This window comes from Terrapene carolina, unplaced genomic scaffold, assembly GCF_002925995.2.
Source record: "Terrapene carolina triunguis isolate 2854851 unplaced genomic scaffold, T_m_triunguis-2.0 Scaffold227, whole genome shotgun sequence".
Lineage (NCBI taxonomy): Eukaryota > Metazoa > Chordata > Testudines > Emydidae > Terrapene > Terrapene triunguis.
In genome coordinates, this window is record NW_020664578.1 from 3,052,263 (window position 1) to 3,074,461 (window position 22,199).

Here is a 22,199-nt window from a genome sequence, read left to right on the forward strand (position 1 = left end):
TGCTTTCGCTAAGCCGCTGAATCTTTCTTTAGAGACCATATGGGCACAGGTCACAAACCTGCCGCTGAAGACCCTTGGTGCAGGAGCCGTTTGCTATAGAGATTCACCGCTGACAAGCTTTATATAAATGGTCACTCTCGTTAGGCATTGTCGTTACTGTTATTAGCCTTTCTAGAGTTAAGGTTACAAGGAGAGCTGGGTGGGAAATAAAAACATAAGAACGGACAGACTGGGTCAGATCAAAGGTCCATCTAGCCCAGTATCCTGTCTTCCGACAGTGGCCAATGCCAGGTGCTTCAGAGGGAATGAACAGAACAGGTGATCATCAAGTGATCCATCCCTTGTCGTCCATTCCCAGCTTCTGGCAAACGATTTTCCCATCTTGGGAAAATTGCTGAGATTTTGAAATTTTTTCCCATCCTGAATCAGGAGGAAAAGTTGAAATTCCAAAAAATAAAAATAAATACATAAAATTGCTGACTGAAAAAAAAAATACTGCGTTCGGGTCAGTAGAAACATTTTGGTTTGATAATTTAGACGTTTCATTTTGATTTCAGCCATCTTTATTTTATTTTTTTAATTGTGCTATCGTTAGTTTGAATGGGAAAACAAAAAGTCATTTCCAACTAGGGAAAAAATGAAATTTTTCCTTTGGAAAACGTCAAAGGGTCCCATTTTGACAAAAAAAAATTTCAGGTCAAAAACCTTGGTCCAAACCCACCTTTTGCTGCAAAAAGTTTCGCCTTTTCCCAACAAAATACATGTCCTTGAAAAATTCCCTACCAGCTCTAATGCCTTTTGTGCCTAATTCCTACCCCTTTCCTCTGATAAAACACTCCCTCTCCGTTGGCCAGGAACTTGGCCTGTACGGTCCTGGAGTGATTTAATTTAGCTAGACAAGGTGGGTGAGGCGCTCTCTCTTATTGCACCAACTTCTGTTGGTGAGAGAGACGAGCTTTCAAGCTTACACGGAGCTCTTCTTCCGGTCTGGGAAAGGCACTCCAGCTCCATACAAGGTGGAACGGATTGTTAAGCGTAAGGAGTTAACACATGCTGCAAGAGACCATTAATTTAGCTAGTCAGAAGCAAATCAGCGGAACCATTTCCGACATGAGGTGGGGAGGGGGCAGATTTTCAAAAGCTCTCATCACCCGAGAAGAAAGCTCTTGGAAATCTTATCTGGCCACTTTATTTAGGTGCCTATGGGGAGCTAAGATGTTAGCCAGATTACCAGATATTAGTCACCTCCCTTAGTCCACAGCTGGGGTGGGGGGAGGGCAGGATTAGCACCCATAGCAAATGGATGGAGCTCTTTCAAAAAATCAGTCCCCAGTTGTTGGTGTTTGAACCAGTGGAATTCTGGCCCGGTGGTCCTCACAGGAAAAGAGATTTGATTTCGTTTGAACGAGTCTCCCCTACCCTGTTTTCTAAGAGACGGATCTAATGAAAGCCACGCAGCCCTGATCTCTCTTGCTCCGCAGGCATTCACAGAGAGATTTTTCTCTGCCTCTTACTCAAATAAGTTCTCCCCGCTCCCCCACTATGAAATCCGGGTTCAAACGAACTCCGAATCTCCCAGCAACAACCCAGCATCAGCTGGTTTGGTGTCTGAGTCACAGGACGTTTGCATGTCTCCCGTGGGCCAAAGGAAACACTGTAGAACAGCACAGAAGCAGCTGGGCCTGGGCTCTGGAGAGGAAGGGTGGACCAGTGCTAGCCAGGAAAGCTGCCTTTGGGGTTCCTGCTCCGCTACAGCTTTCCCGTGAGACCTTGGGAAAGTCACGTAGTCTCTCTAGTGGGATAATAGCACTTCCCTGCCTCACAGAGGGGTTGTGAGGGCAAATGCAGTGCGAAATGCTCAGCTACAATGGAGATGGGGGCCAGGTAAGTACCACAGACAGGCTTAAAACAGTAGGAGAATAAACTCTTTGCCCAGCGCCTCTGATGAGGATTGGGGCTCCATTGTGTTGGGTGCTGTATAGACAAAGATCCACGGGGAGGAAGGCCAGAAGGGACCACTGGGATCATCTAGTCCGGCTTTCTGCATAGTAGCGGGCCATAGGACTCCCCTGAATTAATTCCTGCTTCCAGTCCAATGGCTGTGCCTGAAATAGAGCAGGTCTTTTAGGAAAGCACAGATAATAATAACAACCCCTCCTGGCTCTATCATTATTATTATTATTATTATCAGTAGATCTCACAGCACTTTATAAAGGAGGTCAGAAACATTGTCCCCATTTTACTGACGGGGAAACTGAGGCACCGAGAGGGGACGTGATTTGCCCATGGCCATCCAGTAGGCCAACGGCAGAGCTCAGTTGGGTCCCCTGCATCCTAGTCCAGTGCACTATGCATAAAGCCTCCTTTCCCGTCTACGTACCCTCTAAAAGACACAGAGCAGGTGGAGCCGAGGGGCTGGGGCACATAATACGCGCGAATTGGCCTCGCTTCGTCAGTGATGCACTTTTTCGTTTGGTTGAGTAATTGGAGGGAGAGTGGGGAACAGCCCCACTGGAGGGGCTGCCGCCTCTCGCGATGGGATTGCAAGTCTCATGAGCTTTGTTGTTATTCTCCGGGTCCCAGCTCCCGGAATCATGGGAGAATCTCAGCTTTCATTATAAACGAGCAAAAAAAACCCAAATGGTCTGGCCCTTGTGGCTGCGGAGAAAGGCTGGAAACCTGACCCCTGAAGGCTCAATAAAACCAGAGGGCAAACGAAAAGAACCCCAAGGTTGATTGGCTTACAAATCATGACATTTTATAAAATAATCTCATTTTTAGTGGGGCCCTGATTCCTGATTTCTGAACCCTTTGGGTCAGCGATACTGAATCAGTGAGAGTGGTTTGTTCGGCCCCTTGTACCGTTCAAGACAGGGGCTCCTAGATGCTACCATAGTACACCTAATAGCAATAAAAATCTACAGCCCATAGCACAATGAGGTCCTGGTCCATGACTTGGGGCATCTACTGTACTGTAATACACCTAATAGCAATAAAAAATGTACGTCGCCTAGCACAATGGGTTTCTGGTTCCATGACTAGGGCTCCGAGGTACTACCAGGAGACAATGACACCAGAATCATAGCAGAGCAATGACACAAGCTATAGAGTTTTTGGCTCCAGACCCAAAGCTGAAGGATGTTTTGGATCTGGGGATGCCCTGTGCTTTGTGGTTTCTCTTGCCATAGAGATCCAAGCAGACGGCGCCCCATGACTCCAGCTGCAGCACCGGGGCTAAACCAGCCTGCGATGGCAAACACAGCAGCCTTGTCTGCTGCATGTCGCATTGAATCCTGCAGCTAGCGGGGTGGATCTGAGAGTCATAGATTCCAAGGACTGTTGTGATCCGCTCGCCTGACACGCCAGAGAGTTTCCCCACCAGGGCCGGCTCCAGGCACCGGCGCAGCAAGCAGGTGCCTGGGGCGGCCAACGGAAAGGGGCGGCACGTCCGGCGCTTCGGCAGCCATTTGGCGGCGGGTCCCTCAGTTCTTCTTGGACCTGCCGCCGAATTGCCACCGAAGAATGAAGCGGCGGCGGTAGAGCTGCCGCCGATCGCAGCTTTTTTTGTTTTGTTTTTTTTGCCGTTTGGGGCGGCGAAAACGCTGGAGCCGGCCCTGTTCCCCCACACTAATCCCTAGAGCAGAGCTTTTCGAAAACCAGCCCGTTTTGATTTCAAAATTGTCAGCGATGGAGAATCTGCCGGGATCCTTGGGAAGCTGGCCCGGTGGTTAATTACTCTCGCTGTTAAAAATGGACACCTTATTTCTAGTCGGAATTTATCTAGCTTCACCGTCCAGCCGTTGGATTGCGACATACCTTTCTCTGCTAGATGGAAGAGCCCGTTATTACATATTTGCCCCCCTCGTACGTATAGACAGATGGGAATCAGCTCACCTCTCAACCTGCTCTTTGTTAAGCAAAATGGATTGAGCCCCGTGAGTCTGTCACTCTAAGGCACGTTTTCTAATGGCTCTTCTGGGCTCCCTCTCCAACTGATCACCAACCTCCTCGAATGGTGCGGACCACAACCGGACACAGGAGTCCAGCCGCTGTAGCACCCATAGGTCTTGCAATAGCTTGATGCGCTCAGTTTAATTTGATGGAGCAGCTTCACGGGCTGCAGCGGAACTCACTCGAAAGGCAGGAAACTGCCTCTCGCCTGGCTGTGGTTGTCATCACCGGGACGTGCATTAAACGGTGGAGGAGACGTGCATGGACCGATCCTGAGCGCACCCTAAACAGCTGTTGGTACTACAGGTGCCCTCAGCATCAAGCCATTTGGTCTTAAACACTCCCATTGCCGGGTGCAAATGTGGGCCTTGTTGTACATAGAATCATAGAATATCAGGGTTGGAAGGGACCTCAGGAGGTCATCTAGTCCAACCCCCTGCTCAAAGCAGGACCAATCCCCAGATTTTTACCCCAGTTCCCTAAATGGCCCCCTCAAGGATTGAACTCACAACCCTGGGTTTAGGAGGCCAATGCTCAAACTGAGCTATCCCTCCCCCAAGGGATACAGGTAGAACCCTATCCCCCATCTCGTTCAGAGCAGCAGGTTGCCGCAGGGCTAAATACGATGCCTGGCTGCAGCTACTGGGCCTATCGCAAAGCAGGGGGGAGATTTAGCAAAGGCTGGCAGTGGGCTAAGACAGTACGTGTGTAGCCCACTAGGGAGCGTGTGTGACGGGCAATGGAGTCTTTGGTTTGGTGGCCAAACCAAAAAATCCAGAAAAAAATTAGTTTCAGGTCAATCGGAAACAAAAATTTTCATTTTTTTTCCTCACCAAAATTTTGTTTCATTCACTGCTCCTGAACTCACAGGGAGCCGTCCACTTGGATCACCAGGCAAAGAGAAACCACAAGACACGGGATACCCCTGGATCCGAAACACCCTTCAGCTTTGGATCTGCGACCAAAATTCGTAGCTTGTCGTTTCCCGGCTAACTATTTGTTATTATTTATCATTTTATTTGACCAAAAAAAGAAAAATTTGCATTTTGTTGTCTGGGGTTTTTTAAATCCTTTTTTGTTCATTTAAAATAAATCTAGCTAAATTTCCAAATGAAATGTCATTTTGAAATGAAAACAGCCATTTTCTATTTATTTTTTCCTGGCTGGAATTATTTGCTGAATTCGACCCAGATTTGCAATAGTTTCATATAAATCAATAGGTATATAAAATCATGAGTGATGTGGAGAAAGTGAATCAGGAAAAGTTATTTACTTGTTCCCATAATATAAGAACTAGGGGCCACCAAATGAAATTAATGGGCAGCAGGTTTAAAACAAATACAGGGCACAGTCAACCTGTGGAACTCCTTGCCTGAGGAGGTTGTGAAGGCTAGGACTATAACAGGGGTTAAAAGAGAACTGGATAAATTCATGGAGGTTAAGTCCATTAATGGCTATTAGCCACGATGGGTAAGGAATGGTGTCCCTAGCCTCTGTTTGTCAGAGGGTGGAGATGGATGGCAGGAGAGAGATCACTTGATCATTACCTGTTAGGTTCACTCCCTCTGGGGCACCTGGCATTGGCCACTGTCGGTAGATAGGATACTGGGCTAGATGGACCTTTGGTCTGACACAGTACGGCCATTCTTATGTTCATTGACCCGACACTGCATTTTGCAGTGAATAAAGTATTTGACTGAAAAATTTTGCCCAGCTCCTGATCTACTGAGGATCTGGGTTCTCACCCCTTGCCATGGAGTTTTAGCACAAGCTGCAGCAGCTCCTGGTTTTAGCTGTGGAGGAGTTCCCTGGTTTGATCCCCACCGCATTGGCCAAGAGGGCAGCCATCACCCATGCATGACTGTTCGATGTCCCTAGCGCAAGGGATAGCAGGGCAGGCGGCTACAACCGTGCACGCATGGCTGTTTTGTGCATCTGCCCTTCTTACTAGCATGTGGGAGCAGAGAGACTGGTTCAATGAGCTCAGCCTTGCAAAAAAAAAAAATAAAAAAAAATCAACATACCAGCCCAGGCACAAGATCTGCTCATCCGCCTTCCCACCAGTGATGGAAAAATTAGTGAGACTTTGCTAACTTGTCAAAAAACGAGCTCCCGACCCACCTGCCTAGGTGAGTAGGCGCAGAGACTGTTTTGCAAAGCTGGGTTAGCTAATCTGTCCTGCCGGAAAGGAGCGACTGAAAGGGGTTCCTGGGGAGCTGAGAGATAAAACAGCAGGGATTTGGAAATTCCGCCTCTTTTTCCCCCCCTAAACAACCGGTATCTATTGCCTGCCGTAAGGTTTAATCCCCACTCTAGCTCCGTACAGTCGCTCTCTAGAACAATCTCTGCTAGCACCCGTCCTCCGACGCGCCCAAAGCGTCCCCTAAATACAAATGCCGCCTTCCTACACCATTCCACAAGGCAGAGAGCTGCCTACCCATTGCACAGGCAGGTAAACTGAAGCACAGAGAGAGGAAATAACTTGCCGTAGCAAATCTGTGGTAGCACTCGGAATAGAAGCCAGGAGTCCTGACTCTAAGCTCTAGGCCCCACTCTCCTCCCAGAGCTGGGAACAGAAGCCACGTGTCCTGACCCCCACACCCTGCTCTAACCATTAGCTTAAACATCTTCCCTAAGGTACATGTGTCACTCCATTTTTCAAAGATCTTGACTGCTATTTAAGCAACTCAGTAAGGGCCAGATTTTCCAAAGAATGCAGCATTTGCAGTGCTGGGCTCACGGGATTATTTTAGTGGCTAAATGGGAGCTAAGCCCCCATGCAAGAACCGCAAACGTGACATCCCGCCATAACGAGCAGGGTTGCTGCGACGCGGACGCTTCAATCCGGGTTGTTTCTTTGGCCAAAACAATCGTTGTGTTTGTTCCGCTGTTCCCCAAAGAACGAACAACATGTTTTATCCCAATCGCACCGGCCAGGGATGCCCGGACGTGTTGCACCTTTGAGAATAGGCGGAGGGTTTCCCTCCCTGACTTACCCACACGCCAGGCTTCTCACAAAACAAATGTTTGTCCTTCTTCATCTGAGCATCAAATAGCCCCCGTCTGGTGGACGAGGGCCAGATCCTCAGCTGGCGTCAATCAGCATAGCTCAAAGGAGCTCCATTAAACTAGATGAGACTCTGACCCAGACTTGTTTTTGCCCTCTGGTCCTGGACCAAATTGATTAATTTCGCTCATGTCTTGTTTGGAATGCTGTCTGAAAGCCAAGACCTGCTCTGATCTGCCAGGATAAAACCAAGGTGTTTTAAACTCTCCATTGCTGGGCATATTGGAAAGGTGGGTTCAATAGACCCTTTCGTTTTTCGGTGTATTAATTAGAGCTGTGAGAATAATTGAGTTTTTGGTTCACCGGCCATTCTCAAAGGAAATTTTTGGCGAATCGAAAAAGTGGGGGGGGGGGAATAATTCGGGATTGAATGGCACTTTTTTTTTATCTTTTTGATTTTTTTTAAAATAAGACCCCAGTAAATTTCAAAACAAAACGTCATTTCAAATTGAAACGTTTCATTTCAAAAGCATCAAAACGAAACGTTTCGGGGGCTTTTTCTTTGTTTTTCGGCCAAAACAATTGGACAAACGTGAGACGAATTCACGCAACGTTTTGGTCAACCTGCATCTGCATTTTGGCGGGGTGGGGGAAGGTTCCAGCCAGCCCTAGATATAATTGAAAAAGACAGAACCCAGGACTTGGATCACGGAAAACTTCCGAGGCCACAGTGAGCCGACACTGGTTGATTCTCATGCCCACTTTGCTTTGGGGTGTACAGCTACAGACGTTGCAGGAGAATTTGGACTCTGTGGGTCTGGGAGTTGGAGTGGGGGTAGTAATTTATTTGTGAAATTCCTAGAGGGAGGTGTTTATGTATGTGTGAAAAGGGAGGGGGAGGGAATATGGGACAAAGTCCTTGATGCTGCTGACCGAGGAACACATTGGATTGCGATGTATTTAGCAAATGATCATGCAAACCATCAGAAAAATGGGGGTGGAGGGGAAAGGGGATTTGCTTCCGTGACTTGGGAGAGATGGAGTTTAGAGCTAGGGAGGAGTTTAGCACCCGTAGTTTAGATCTCTGCATTCAAAAGAAATCGATTTGGCCGTGCAGCTCTATGGGCAAGTGGAGGAGATGGGGGATTTTTCTTGTTCTAGGCCAGCCAACTCGGCATCCCAGCAACAAACGTGAAAAACCAGTAAGGGCCTGAAAAGCTGAGAGCTGTTTTTATACTGGTGGAAACCCCCAAAAAGTAGGTGCTTGCTTTTCCGTTGGGCCCCCGCCCTTTGTGCTATCCTTACACCCGCGGATAGAAAAAGCAACCGAGGCAGAATGGGTGGACCTGACTTTCTGTTACTCGAAAGCCCTGTCTACATGGGAAAGTTTTTTTCAGTATAACCTAAGGCCAGGTCAGGTCTAGGCTGCAGACTTCTTCCAGCATTGCTCTGTCGGTCAGAGAGGTGTGATCCCTGACCGACTGACGCGACCTGGCACAAGCGCCTGGTGTAGGCACCGGGGCGCCAGCAATGCTGAGTTTTTACCAGTATCGCTTGTTTGGCTCAGACTAAGGGTATGTCTACACTACGAGAGTAGTTCGATTTTAGTTAAATCGAATATGTGCAATCGATATTAGAAAGTCGAACGTGTGTGTCTACACTAAGGACAGTAATTCGACTTTGTCAGTCCACACTACCAGGGAAAGCGTCGACATTGGAAGCAGTGCACTGTGGGCAGCTATCCCACAGTTCCCGCAGTCCCCGCTGCCCAGTGGAATTCTGGGTCGAGCCCCCAATGGCTTCTGGGTAAAAAATTGTGGCGAGGGTGCTTTTGGGTAACTGTCGTCATCCGTCAGTCACTACCGCCCTGCCTCCCTCCCTGAAAGCGCCGGCGGGAAATCAGTTCGCGCACTTTTTGATCAGTGACAGCGCGGACGCCACAGCACTGCGATCATGGATCCCGCTGCGACCATCGCTGCAGTTGTGGCCGTTCTCAACGCCTCGCACCTTATCATACACCTTTCCCAGAGGCAGATGCAGAGAAATCAGGCGAGGAGGCTACGGCAGCGGAGTGAGGGCCTGAAGTCGGAGAGTAGCACAGAGCTGTCAGAAACCACGACACCCAGCGCCGAGGACATCACGTTTGCAATGGGGCATGTGGATTTTGTTGAACGGCGATTCTGGGCCCGGGAAACAAGCACGGACTGGTGGGACCGCATAGTGCTTCAGGTCTGGGATGAATCCCAGTGGCTGCGAAACTTTCGCATGCGGAAGGGGACTTTCCTGGAACTTTGTGAGTTGCTGTCCCCTGCCCTGAAGCGCAAGGACACCCGCATGCGAGCAGCCCTGACTGTCCAGAAGCGAGTGGCCATAGCCCTCTGGAAGCTTGCAACGCCGGACAGCTACCGGTCAGTCGCGAACCACTTTGGCGTGGGCAAATCTACCGTGGGGGTTGTTGTCATGCAAGTAGCCAAGGCAATCGTCAAGGTACTGCTGTCAAAGGTAGTGACCCTGGGAAACGCGCAGGCCATCATAGATGGCTTCGCTGCGATGGGATTCCCAAACTGCGGTGGGGCTATAGATGGGACTCACATCCCTATCCTGGGACCGGGCCACCAGGCCAGCCAGTACATCAATAGAAAGGGGTACTTTTCAATGGTGCTGCAAGCACTGGTGGACCATCGGGGACGGTTTACAAACATCTACGTCGGATGGCCGGGCAAGGTTCATGACGCTCGCGTGTTCAGGAACTCTGGTCTGTTTAGACGGCTGCAGGAAGGTATTTACTTCCCGGACCACAAGATAACTGTTGGGGATGTGGAGATGCCTACAGTGATCCTCGGGGACCCAGCCTACCCGCTAATGCCCTGGCTCATGAAGCCCTATACTGGCGCCCTGGACACAGAAAAAGAACTGTTCAACTACCGGCTGAGCAAGTGCAGAATGGTAGTGGAGTGTGCTTTTGGCCGTCTCAAGGGGAGATGGAGAAGCTTACTCACTCGCTGTGATCTCAGCGAAACCAATATCCCCATCGTTATTGCAGCTTGCTGTGTGCTCCACAATCTGTGTGAGAGCAAGGGGGAGACCTTTATGGCGGGGTGGGAGGTTGAGGCAAATAGCCTGGCTGCTGATTACGCCCAGCCAGACAGCCGGGCGATTAGAAGAGCCCAGCGGGACGCGCTGTGCATCCGGGAGGCTTTGAAAGCCAGTTTCAAGGCTGAGCAGGGTACCCATTGACTTTTAAGTTTGTGGACACAGAAGCTGAACTTGCCCCCGTTTCTTTACCCAGTTGCCGTCGACTATCCTCTCCAATTACATACCCCCTTCACCCCCTTCCCAAAAAATAAAATCTGTTCTGTTTTGTTCATGGACACCGTTGTCTTTATTACTGTTTTCACGGGAATGTTTTAAACCTGGGACGCAGACTGTGGCGGGGAGCGGGTTTAGGGTTGTGATGCAAATGATGCTTCTAAACTCCAGGAATGACAGGCTCCGCGATGGTGGACTGGTTGTTTCAACGGAGCCTGCCAGCCCTCCTGGCCGGGACTGCGTGTATGTGTCGGCTATGTGACTGTCTTGCAGGGGGAGGAGGGTTACAGATCCCCTGCTGCGCGGCTCTGTGATCCAGGGTAAGGACCGCTGCATAAGATCTGTAACTGCCCTCCCCCGCCACCAAGTCACAGAGCAACACCACCGCCCCCACCACACAGAACATGAAAACCACCTCCCAGACTGACCAGGATAACTAGTCACTGCACTGTATATGTGCCCTGCTGCTGCACCTGCCCCCTGCTAAAGGTGACTGTCCTGTCCAATGACCAAGGCCCTTCCCCCCCCTCCAGACAGACTCCCCTCCAAAAGAAGAGGATGGAAACAGAAATGAACAGAAACGTATTCTTTATTAACAACCGCACATGGAACGGGGGGGTGAAACTTGGACGGGGTCTTGTGTGAGGCGGGTAGGAAAGGACTTTTCAAATTTTGGGGAATGAGAGCCTTCTAGTGGTAGAGCAGTCCGCAGGGGTGGAGTGAAATTTTTCACGGCCCCTTCCACCCCTCCGTGTTTGGACTTTGGGTGAGGGGGGTATGGGACTTGGTGGCGGGGCAGGGCAGTTACAGAGAGACTGCAGCGGGGCTCTCTCCTCCTGCCTCCGGTCCTGCAGAACATCCACAAGGCGGCGGAGCGTGTCCGTTTGCTCCCTCATTAGTCCAAGCAGCGTTTGAGTAGCCTGCCTGTCCTCCTGTCGCCACCTCTCCTCCCGTTCAATGTTTGCCCGGTGCATTTGGGACAAGTTCTCCCTCCACTGTGTCTGCTGGGCTGCCTGTGCTCGGGAGCATTCCATTAGTTCAGCAAACATGTCTTCCCGTGTCCTCTTCTTCCTCCTCCTAATGTGCGCTAGCCTCTGGGCAGATGTGGCTGTGGGAATTGGAAAAAGGGAGTGAATTCCTGAGACAGAGCAATGTATCTGTGAACAGAGAACATAGTCTTTCTCTGTGAACAAGACCATGCAGAGCACCTATCACACGCGCACTGAGGACAAGGTCGAATTTTCGGCCCTCGCCTACAGTGCCTGCGGTCTTGCTGTGGCGAGCTGAGGAGCAGGGCTGGACACCGGACTTTGTCTAGCTGGCAAACATGGTAAGCCGTAGACTTGTGGCCGCTTAAAACTTTAAGAGTGGCACTGGCCTCCTTTCACATAGAAAGCAATGCGAGTCTCTGCTGGCAGCAATCCTGCAAGCATGAACTCTGGCCCTGTCCCAGCCCCTCGCGGCTGTAAACCGCGTGGCTGTAAACCGGCGGTTGCAGTTCTGTAAAGGGACGGGCAAGCAGTCCCAATACTAACTTTCCCCTACCTAATTCACAGCAGGGAGTCATGCCTGACATCACCCTCCTGAAGGTCTCCGAGAGCCAGAAGGAGAAGATGCTCCGGGACAGCCTGCAGAAACCGGGGCCATTTGCTGCACTGCTGTGCAAGGCCATGATCCCGGAGTACCTGCTGGCGTTGTGGCAGGGAAACGTGTCCTACCACGGGGGGCCTAATAAGCTGTCCCTGCCCAGGAACCTGCTGATGAGGCTTGAAAAACACCTGCAGGAGGTGTATGAGGAGTTCTCCCCGGAGGATGTCGCCTCGATCCCCGGTTACATTGACCAGTTCTTGGCTTAGGTGCCCTTGGAGGGACAAATGACTGCAGGGTTTTGGGCACTATAATCATGAAGCGGACATTGTGAGATTTTTTTAAAATGGTTCGGACTATATATTGAGGCGCCCAAAGACGGAGTAATCATGATACACTTTGCACTGATTCCCCTTTTGTTTGACTTTCCTGTTTACATGTTTTTAAGCACTTTACCCACTGTTAATATTTTCAATCTTCCTGTTTTGTTGCAAATAAATGTTTACATGTTTTAAAGCACTTTAGCTACTGTTAATATTTTAAATATGCCAGTTATGTTGTAAATAAATGTTTGGATATTTAAAACACTTACTGCTTGATCCTTCCCCTGAATCTGTGTCTGGGGTAACGGCTGGGGAGGGTTGGTAGGGGATCTCTGTCAGGGTGATGAAGAGCTCCTGGCTGTCGGGCAAATCAGCGTTGTAAGCGCTGTCTACTGCCTCGTCCTCCTCATCTCCTTCCTCCTCTTCCCCGTCCGCTGAGGAACCGGCCGCGGACAATATCCCATCCTCAGAGTCCACGGTCAGGGGTGGGGTAGTGGTGGCGGCCGCACCTAGGATGGAATGCAGTGCCTCGTAGAAACGGGATGTGTGAGGCTGGGATCCGGAGCGTCCGTTTGCCTCTTTGGTCTTCTGGTAGCCTTGTCTCAGCTCCTTGATTTTCACGCGGCACTGCGTTGCATCCCGGCTGTAGCCTCTCTCTGCCATGGCTTTAGAGATCTTCTCATAGATCTTTGCATTCCGTCTTTTGGAGCGCAGCTCGGAAAGCACGGACTCATCTCCCCACACAGCGATGAGATCCAAGACTTCCCGATCCGTCCATGCTGGGGCCCTCTTTCTATTGGATTGCACGGCCATCTCTGCTGGAGAGCTCTGCATCGTTGCCACTGCTGCCACTGCTGCTGAGCTCGCCACGGTGTCCAAACAGAAACTGCGCTTCAAACTGCCCAGACAGGAAAAGGAATTCAAATTTTCCCGGGGTGTGGCTGGTCAGAGCATCCGAGCTCGGACTGCTGTCCAGAGCGTCAACAGAGTGGTGCACTGTGGGATAGCTCCCGGAGCTATTACCGTCGATTTCCATCCACACCTAGCCTAATTCGATATGGCCATTTCGAATTTAGCGCTACTCCTCTCGTTGTGGAGGATTACAGAAATCGATTTAAGGAGGGCTCTATGTCGAACTAAATGGCTTCGTGGTGTGGACGGGTGCAGGGTTAATTCGATATAACGGCGCTAAATTCGACATAAAAGCCTAGTGTAGACCAGGCCTAAGAGATACTCTTTTGCTGGTCCACACTAGGACGGCTTTGCCTGTCTAGTATACTCCATAAGGGATGGGGCATAGACCATACTGGTATAAGGCACCTTGATACTGGTCTCCACTAGGGTTTGCACTGGGACGACTATGCTGGTAAAAAATCCCCCCCAACCGGCTTAGCCCGAAAATGCCCACACGGAGGCCATGCCAGTGATGAAAGAGGCAGCCTCGCAGGCCTGATTCGGACAAGTCTCCCCAGGCAACCCATTGGCACTATGCCCCCCTAGGGAGGGCAGGATCAGACCCTCGCATTGTCCAGTGGATTGTGACTCAGCGAGGTCTCGGTAAGGGCTCTCATCCCAGTTCTAGCACCAGCGTGCTGCAAGTCAAGTAGTCGCGTCCCGGCTCTGTGCCTCAGTTTCCCCTCCAAGCCTTTGTCTGTCTGGTCTACTTAGACTGTAAATCCTTTGGCGCAAGGATTCTCTTCAACGACACCCAGCTCTTCGGGGCCCTGATCTTCCGTAGAGCCTGTAGGTGCTACCATAACCCACGTAATAACGTCTCTTCTCCCACTGACCACCTTCCCTCTGAGGCTCTCAAAGCCCTTTACAAACACTAACCCCCGTGGGGTTGGGGTGGGGAAAACCGAGGCATGGAAAGGGGAATGAACCCATCCATGTTCACAAAGCCAGGAAGCAAAACCCTTCCCCTAGCTCAAGCCTTGGGACTGTGAGTGAACGGACTAACTGGACCGATTCTGGATTTGAATCCTCTTCAGGTCAAAGCCTAAAGCTCCTTTCAGTGAACCACAGCACAGGCTGTGGTTCCAGCTAGTTGTTGCGCATAATACTGTGAAGTTAGGTGGAAAAAATAGAAAGGATTTGTTCTTTTTTTATGTACAAAAAATGAGGTCTACACATCCAAAAACTCTTCTGTAGCAGAGAACGACTACAATTCGTTAGCTACGAGGCACTGAGGCACTGAGGATCTTAGAAATTGGTAGGGTGACCAGATGTCCCGATTTTATAGGGACAGTCCCGATTTTTGGGTCTTTTTCCTATATAGGCTCCTATTACCCCCCACCCCCTGTCCCGATTTTTCACATTTGCTGTCTGGTCACCCTAGTAATTGGGGAGGATACAGGTTTAACTGGATAGACAAGAGATAGAGCTGGACATAGAGAGACAAGATGGAATTGGAATTGACTAAAAACAGCCAGTGTCTTTCCTTCCGCTGCATTGTAAACGGGTTTTTGCTCTAACCATGTGCAGTACAGTTGGGTTGTACCAGGCATGCTTCCCCATCAAGCCATGAGAGTAATGCAGGAGGGGGGGGGAGAGAGGGGCTTTGTTTAATGAAAACGTGAGTGGTTTCTCTACTGCCGCTGCCTCAAAAACAAGGGGCCCGATCTCCCTTACTTCCACGACTAGTCCTATGCAAATCAAGGACGTTGCTCAAGTGAATGAGAGTTGCCTTTGCATTTCAGGGGCACGAGACCTTTGGTCAATAGCTGTCTTTGCTGTGTGAAAGGATTCCTAGCGCTGGGTTTTTCCAACCCGCTAACGGGCGACAAGGGACGTTTAGGGACTCGGGGGCCCGATGGTCAGTCGGTGTAAATTGTCAACACGGGAACATCAGAAAGAGAGGCTGACTGCTGCCGGCATTGAAGTCAATGGAGCAATGACAATATACACCCGCTGAAAATCCGCCCCTCAGTTTAGAAGGCCGCTTCCCCTTGCCAAAGTCTCACTGTCTGAGGATTTCATAGAATAATAATTAATAACAACGCATACACTGTTATACTGTGGAGCCGATCTGCCGCTGGTGTCAACTGTGATAGCTCAATGGAGCAATGACAACTTAGACCCGCTGAAGAGATGCCTAAATCTACTATAAGACCTTGCATCTAAAAGGACCTCACAGACATTAACAAATTAAGCCTAACCACATTCCTGGGAGGTGGGAGACATGCTGTGCATGCAATACCAGGGTACATCAGAGTTCTATTAACCGTCTACCTTCCACAAGGACCGAAGAGTCTCACCATTGATTTGTTTGCAGCTATGGAAGGAACATGTTAAAAATCCACCCATGTCTCAGCAGTGAGGGTGAGCCCAGTTAGCAAGACGCTGGCTGAGAAAATACATGTCCCACGGAGAGCAATTTTTTGTGGACAGCTTCTTCCACCCAAAAAAAACAAAAACCAAAAAAAAAGGCAGATTCTGATCCAAATGACACCATCCTAAATCAGGAGTAACTCCGTTGAGTTCAGCAGTGGATTTACACCAGTAGTGCAACTCAGATCAGAATCTCTACATAAGTAGATGGGGAGTGGGGGAGTGAACAAACCATGGCTCTGTGTCTATTGATCAGAAACTCTTCAGAACAAGGAAGGCACCTTTCTCTTTGTCGTGAAATACCATGTACATTTAGGGGGAATACAGCAATTAGTAATAGCAATAATACAAAGAAGAGAGATCTAAGAACTGAAACAGACAAGTGATTTCTCTGCCGTGTATTTCCTAGGCCCTGAGGGAATCGTTTCTAATCTTTGGTGATTGCTAGCAAAATACTGGTTAGCACCCAAAAAATTGCTGTTTTTTTATGCCTAAAATAATTCCTTTATTATTTAAAAAAAAATCAAATGGCTTTGAAAAAAATCAAAGGGCTACATTGACACTCACATTTTAAAAATCAAACTTATTTTTAAAATAAATGCTCCCCCTCTCTCCTCCCTAATATTACTATGCTTTACAGACCAACTTTTCAAAAGAACTCAGTTCCCATTTAGGCACCTACCTAAACCATCCAGATTTCCACCAGTGCTTCTCAATAGATGCCCGGCACTTTTTAAAATTCTACTCCCTTGATCATGGGTAAAACCAGAGAGAATGGTGACATTCTAATTTACTTTTGGGGGGGCAGTGGCCTGCCAATGTCACTTGTTTCTAGTCAATTTCACTTTCAGGCCCTGACGCACAATGCTGCAAAGGGGAAGCCAGCGAGCCAAGGGAATGGTTGCTTGGTTAAAAAGAAAAAAAAATCCTATTCTCTCTGGAATTAAACAAACAAATAAATAAATAAATAAATAAATCACAGAAACGTTTCCATTGGCCTTAGGTTTTGTAAAAAGTTTCTTCCTGCGACTCCCTGTTTTATCTGTGCAAAACCTAAATTCTGGGCCAAACTTGACAGATTATCGCCGGGGTAGATTAGCGCATAAATGCAATGTACCTCGTGAGTATGTAAAATCAGCCAGATACTGTGAGAGCAGAATGCTTTAGAAATGCATTTAACAATAACACCGCGGACTGAGGACAACCCTTCGTTATGACCCCAGTGGCAAATCCTTTAAACTGGGCGGTTAAACTTCAGTGAGATGGCTAGTAGATTGCTAGCCGTTTGCCCACCAAAAGTGACAAAGGTGTTTAAATGGCGAAAGGGGATTTCTCCTAATCGTTAGAATATTAACAAATGACCTCATCTGCGGGGAACGCAATGTGACACGTTTCCAATGCCAAGTGCGAGGGGCAGAAAAGCAGACTATTCTATTGCTGGAAAATGGGTTGGGGAATAAAGCTATTGAAAGTTCACTCAGTGCCACTATACTCGGAGTGAATTCACCCCAATAAAATAATATTGATGAAACTAAAAAAATATGAAACATTGTAACGTTCTGCAAATCAGCGCCTATCTTGGACCATTCCCATGCCCTTGTTCAATCTATTTGTTTCCATGTGTCCCTTTTTAAAGTTAAATGACTTTCCAGACGAAGTCATCACTCACGACCAAACCTTTGTGCAAGTCTTTTTGTAATTAAATTTCCCTTAAATATTCTTGATTTGAGGAAAAAGGCTGCAATAAGAAACACCCCTTGTAAGATACAATTTGAATTCTATGTTTGTAATTCACAAATACACTCTAGAATTTTTCCATAGAGCCCAGTTTTTGTAAATTGCATTTGAGGATTTGTATGGAAATTTGATTTTTTTTTTTTGAGTGGGGTTTTGTGGGGTTTCTCCAGCTATCATTCCCAGCCTACGATCACTGGCAAAGAATTAAAATATCATTTCTGAACCTACGCTCAATAATTTCAATTGAGTGTGTGTCTTCTGCATAGAAGCAAGGGAATCATTCAAACAACTCTTGAAATCCTTTGAATCGAAAAATTATCCCAAATTTAAACTGGCATGGAACAAATTATATAATGTATCATTACATAATCAGAAAAAAATAAGTAGATGTATCTTGATAGATAGATGTCTTTGTTTAGTTTCAACTAATAGTTGAAGCTTACTTGCCAATGTAAATATTTACCTGGAATAAAATTCCAAGTAAGATGGACGTTAAAAAATCAAAAGGAATACAGAAAATAGAGCTGTTTAAAAATGCTTTTGAATCTCTCAGCATAGATGTTTCAAATGTTGAGTAACCACTAAAAAAATGTAGTGTCCACTCAACCAGAATTGTAGTGATCTAAGCTCACCTTGGGCTATAAAGACACGTTTGTTAATTAACACAGGCCAACAGTTTTCTTATTATGCTACCTAATGCTGTGTAGGGTTATGACAGACATCAGGTTTAGCTCAGCAGTTCAATAAGGTACATATGTGGGTTTCCTGACCTGGCTTCTCTCTCTATTTACAAAAAAAAAAAAGACTTTGTCAAATCCTCAGCTCATGTTGACCAGTCTACACCAAATGAGAATCTGGCCATTGTATGATGCGTGTGTTTGATCTGCAGGGAGCATTAGCCCAGGGGGTCCCTGCCTAATCACAGCTTGAACATCAATTTTATTTTAAAGAGTTGACTTTTAAGGCAGAGGTTTCCGGGTGTGAATATGGCTCCAGATTGCAAGAACTTTTGCCCTATGCTACGAAACTCTCTAACCTAGCGCTTTGCTGGATGCCCATCACCATGTCACCCAAATGCGTTACAGGTGCCGCAGTAAAAGGCATAATAGAGGTAAAACCGTCCCCTTTCTAACTTCCTTTTCTCAAAGCCATGCCCATGATCTGAGAAGACATAATCGCCAGATTTGACAGAGGGCTTAATAAAGAAATTAACACACATAACTGAAAAGAAAATAAGGGGAGAAGGAAATCGATTGAGCTATCCCAGCTCCCATTTGGATCAGGGATAAATCATAAGGATTTTATGCTGATGTTTTGAATGGTCATTTGTGCAGAATAAACTTATTAGACGCTTTCTTGTATATATATAAGTATATATAAATAAACGAGAGTAGCAAGAGTTGCTAAGATCTGCTACTAGTACCCATTGGGGATTTGCAGTAATCATCTCACCAAAAGAAGATTAAATGCCATGAATGCATTATTGCAGCCAAATTACTGGGCACGTTCATTGAAAGGGAGGGGGCAAAGTTTTCAAAGAAAAATGTTTACCCTGGGGAGTGGGGAGGGAAGGGATTCGCCTTGATGTTTTTCTTAAATATGTCCCATCATGGGAGAGAAACTTTGCCACTTTTTCCAACCCACTCCTTAATTGAGAAAATTAAATGTACAAGAGAAGTTTTTAATAGTATGGTTGAAATGCTGGTCGTCTGTGAAAAGGTTAAAAAAGAATGTGATTCCTATTTAAGTCGTAAGGATTCTTGATTGTTACTAGTTAAAGAAGGTATTTTGCATTATGAATGAAGTACCATAGATACTGAGTATTATTATTATATGCACACATCATTATATGTGTATCTTATACGGAGAGATACCCATGCTGTCGCATGCTTTTTGCAATCCTACATTTGCGCAAGTGTAACTTAATAAAAAAATTTCTCCAGGGCTTTGAGATCCGATGAAAGATGCTGTCTGAATGCCAGGTATGTTGTTGTTTCCACTCAATATATTCGTGTGAGGAACCCGTGCCTGTTACATTACTGCTAAATCCTAGTTTAATTCTAAATCCGGAGAATGGTTACTGTAAGGGCAGTGAATTCAGTGTAGTCATCTTTGGCCTCTTTTTTGTATTCCTATCACAGACATACAGATGCATTTTTAAAAAAACAATAGTTCTATTCCTACTGTTTTCACTGCCTACCTTGTCCTAAATAAAATGCATATAGGAACAGTGAAAATTCCTACCTCTGCGGAGCAACTGTCTCTAAATCAAGCCCTATTTAAAAACCCAAGAGAAACTAAAGGTTCACTGGTTCAAAGGATTAATTTCGCTGATCAGATAGTCAAGTTAAATATGAATTAGGGTTATTTCCCATGATCCTTTTGTTGTAATCGACAAGTACAGGGACTTGGGGAAATTTAGCCTTTTAAGGATTCTGCTTTTCTCTTGCTAAAAAACAATCAACAAATATCCAAGCTTTACTTTCTCAGGCCCAAATGGGGAAGTACAGTAGACAAACTGGGGAATCAGTATGCAGGAATGTTAAGGGTCAGTGCTGATAAATTTGGGATTGGCTAAAAGGACAAACCATCCGATTTTGTGTAGATCAGAAATTTCAGCCAAGGGCTGGTGCAATAGTTAATTCGGTGGAATGAAAGTTCCCTGATATTTGCCCTGCATCAGATACTGTGAAGTTTGCCCTTCATTTAAAAAACAAAATAGCTACATGGAACAGGAAAGGAAAACCAGTCCGAGCAGCAAATAAAACAGAGATGGGTTGAGACCTCGACAAAAGCAATTTGGACGCATTTCTAGCCTGTGGGTTTCCACTTTACCCTGATCCCCTGTTAAGAAATGGGCCCTGGGATTCTCTTGGCGCTGGGGAGTATATGGGGATGGGGTGGGAATGATATTAAGAATATACTGAGTCCCTAAGACAGCAGTGTAGCAACTGTAAACTCACAGCTAGAGAGGGAGAGCCCTGGCTAGGGCTTTGGGGGCTAGATAGCAGGGTGGCAAGTAGGGAAGGAAGAGAATACACAGGGAACCACAGGGCGCTTGCAAGGAGGACTGTCAAGTGGAAGGCTGATGCCTGGTACACATGACCCTGTTGCCTTCAGTAAGGGGGGAGCTGAGGAGGTCGGCAGAGGTGGGCATCCTGTCTAGAGAGTAGAGAAAGGGTGGGAAAGGAGAGAGTGAGAAAACAGACAGAGGGAAAGAAAGAAAAGAGAGATGTCATGAGAGAGGAGAGGGAGAGAGACAATTCGGAAAAGAGAAAAGGGGATGGAGAGAGAGGAGGAGGGAACGGGAAGGGAAGAAAGATTTAGAGAAGGAAAAGACAAGTAGTGAGAAAAGAGAAAGTGGATGAATAAGAAAATGGTAGAGACGTAGAAAAGAAAGGCATGAAGAAATTCAAGAGAGCGAAAAGGGGGAGAGAGAAAAGGAAAAGAATAAAAAGACGGATTTTCTTTCTCTTTTTCATTTCTCTGTCTTTGGAATGAGAGAGAGGAATGACCAAAGAAAGAAAACCTTTCCTTCTTTCTCCCCTTTCACGTTCCCTTTTTTCTCTCTCACTCCTCTTTCTTCCTGAGAACGAAAGAGAAAACAGAGAGAGAGAGAGAGCACAAAAAGAAAGAAAACTCAGAGAGAGAGAGAGAAAAGAAAGACTAGAGAAGGAACATAAAAAAAAACAGAGAAAAGAAAGCAAGGTAACAGAGAGAGAGAAACGAAAGAGAAACACAGAAGGGATGGGAAAGAAAGAAAGAAAGAAAGAAAAAGAAAAAGAAAGACGGAGAAAGGGAGAGCAGAGAGAGGGACTCCAGGAAGAGACAGAGAGAGGAGGACCCCAAAAGGGAGGTCAGAGAGAGGGAAGGGACCCCAGGAAGAGACAGAGAGAAGAGGACCCCGAGAGGGAGGTCAGAGAGAGGGAAGGGACTCCAGGAAGAGACAGAGAGAAGAGGACCCCGAGAGGGAGGTCAGAGAGAGGGAAGGGACTCCAGGAAGAGACAGAGAGAAGAGGCCCCAGAAAGGGAGAGCAGAGAGGGGGACCCCAGAGGAAAGACACGGCAGCCAGGCGAGGCTGGAAAGCGAAGGAGCGGTGGGGCCGGGCCGGGCCGGGCCGAGCCGAGCCGAGCCGAGCCGGGCCGGGGGGCGCTCACCTTCCCGGCGCATGCCGACCTTGAGGCACTTCTTGAGGCGGCAGTACTGGCACTGGTTGCGGTGGTGCTGGTCGATGGGGCACTCCCGGTTGCTGCGGCAGGTGTAGCTCAGGTTGCGCCGCACCGAGCGCTTGAAGAAGCTCTTGCAGCCCTCGCAGGTGAACTGCCCGTAGTGCTTCCCGCTGGACTTGTCCCCGCACACCATGCAGTCCACACTCGGCGGGGCGCCCCCCTTCTCCCCCGCCTCCGCCGGGCCCGGGGCCACCGCGCCCTTCGGGGGGCCCGGCGGCGGAGGGGCCACCCCCGGCTCCGGAGCGCACGGCAGGCCCGGAGGGGGCTGGGCGCCTGGCGGGCCCCCGGGGATCTCCTCCTGCCAAGGGTTCACGACCATGGCCATACTAGCGGGGGGAGGGGCAGGGGCAGGAGGAGAGGGGGAGGAGAGGAGTCAGGATGGGGGGAAGGAGGAAGAAGCGGTGGAGGAGAGGACTCGGAATGGGGGGAAGGAGGAAGGAGCGGTGGAGGAGAGGACTCGGGATGGGGGGAAGGAGGAAGGAGCGGTGGAGGAGAGGACTCGGGATGGGGGGAAGGAGGAAGGAGCGGTGGAGGAGAGGACTCGGGATGGGAGGAAGGAGGAAGGAGCGGTGGAGGAGAGGACTCGGGATGGGGGGAAGGAGGAAGGAGCGGTGGAAGAGAGGACTCGGGATGGGGGGAAGGAGGAAGGAGCGGTGGAGGAGAAGACTCGGGATGGGAGGAAGGAGGAAGGAGCGGTGGAGGAGAGGACTCGGGATGGGGGGAAG

General features: G+C 48.2%; 1 protein-coding gene across 1 annotated transcript in view; it reads right to left on the reverse strand.

The window, feature by feature from the left end:
* The window catches only part of LOC112106042 (nuclear receptor subfamily 2 group F member 5), a 36,000-nt gene extending 14,201 nt beyond the window's left edge, over nucleotides 1–21,799 (reverse strand). Inside the window, exon 1 of the mRNA XM_026656287.1 lies at nucleotides 21,403–21,799. Coding sequence (XP_026512072.1) covers nucleotides 21,403–21,799 — 397 coding nt within the window. The remainder of the gene's footprint in view (nucleotides 1–21,402) is intronic.
* Between the last annotated feature and the right edge of the window lie 400 nt (nucleotides 21,800–22,199).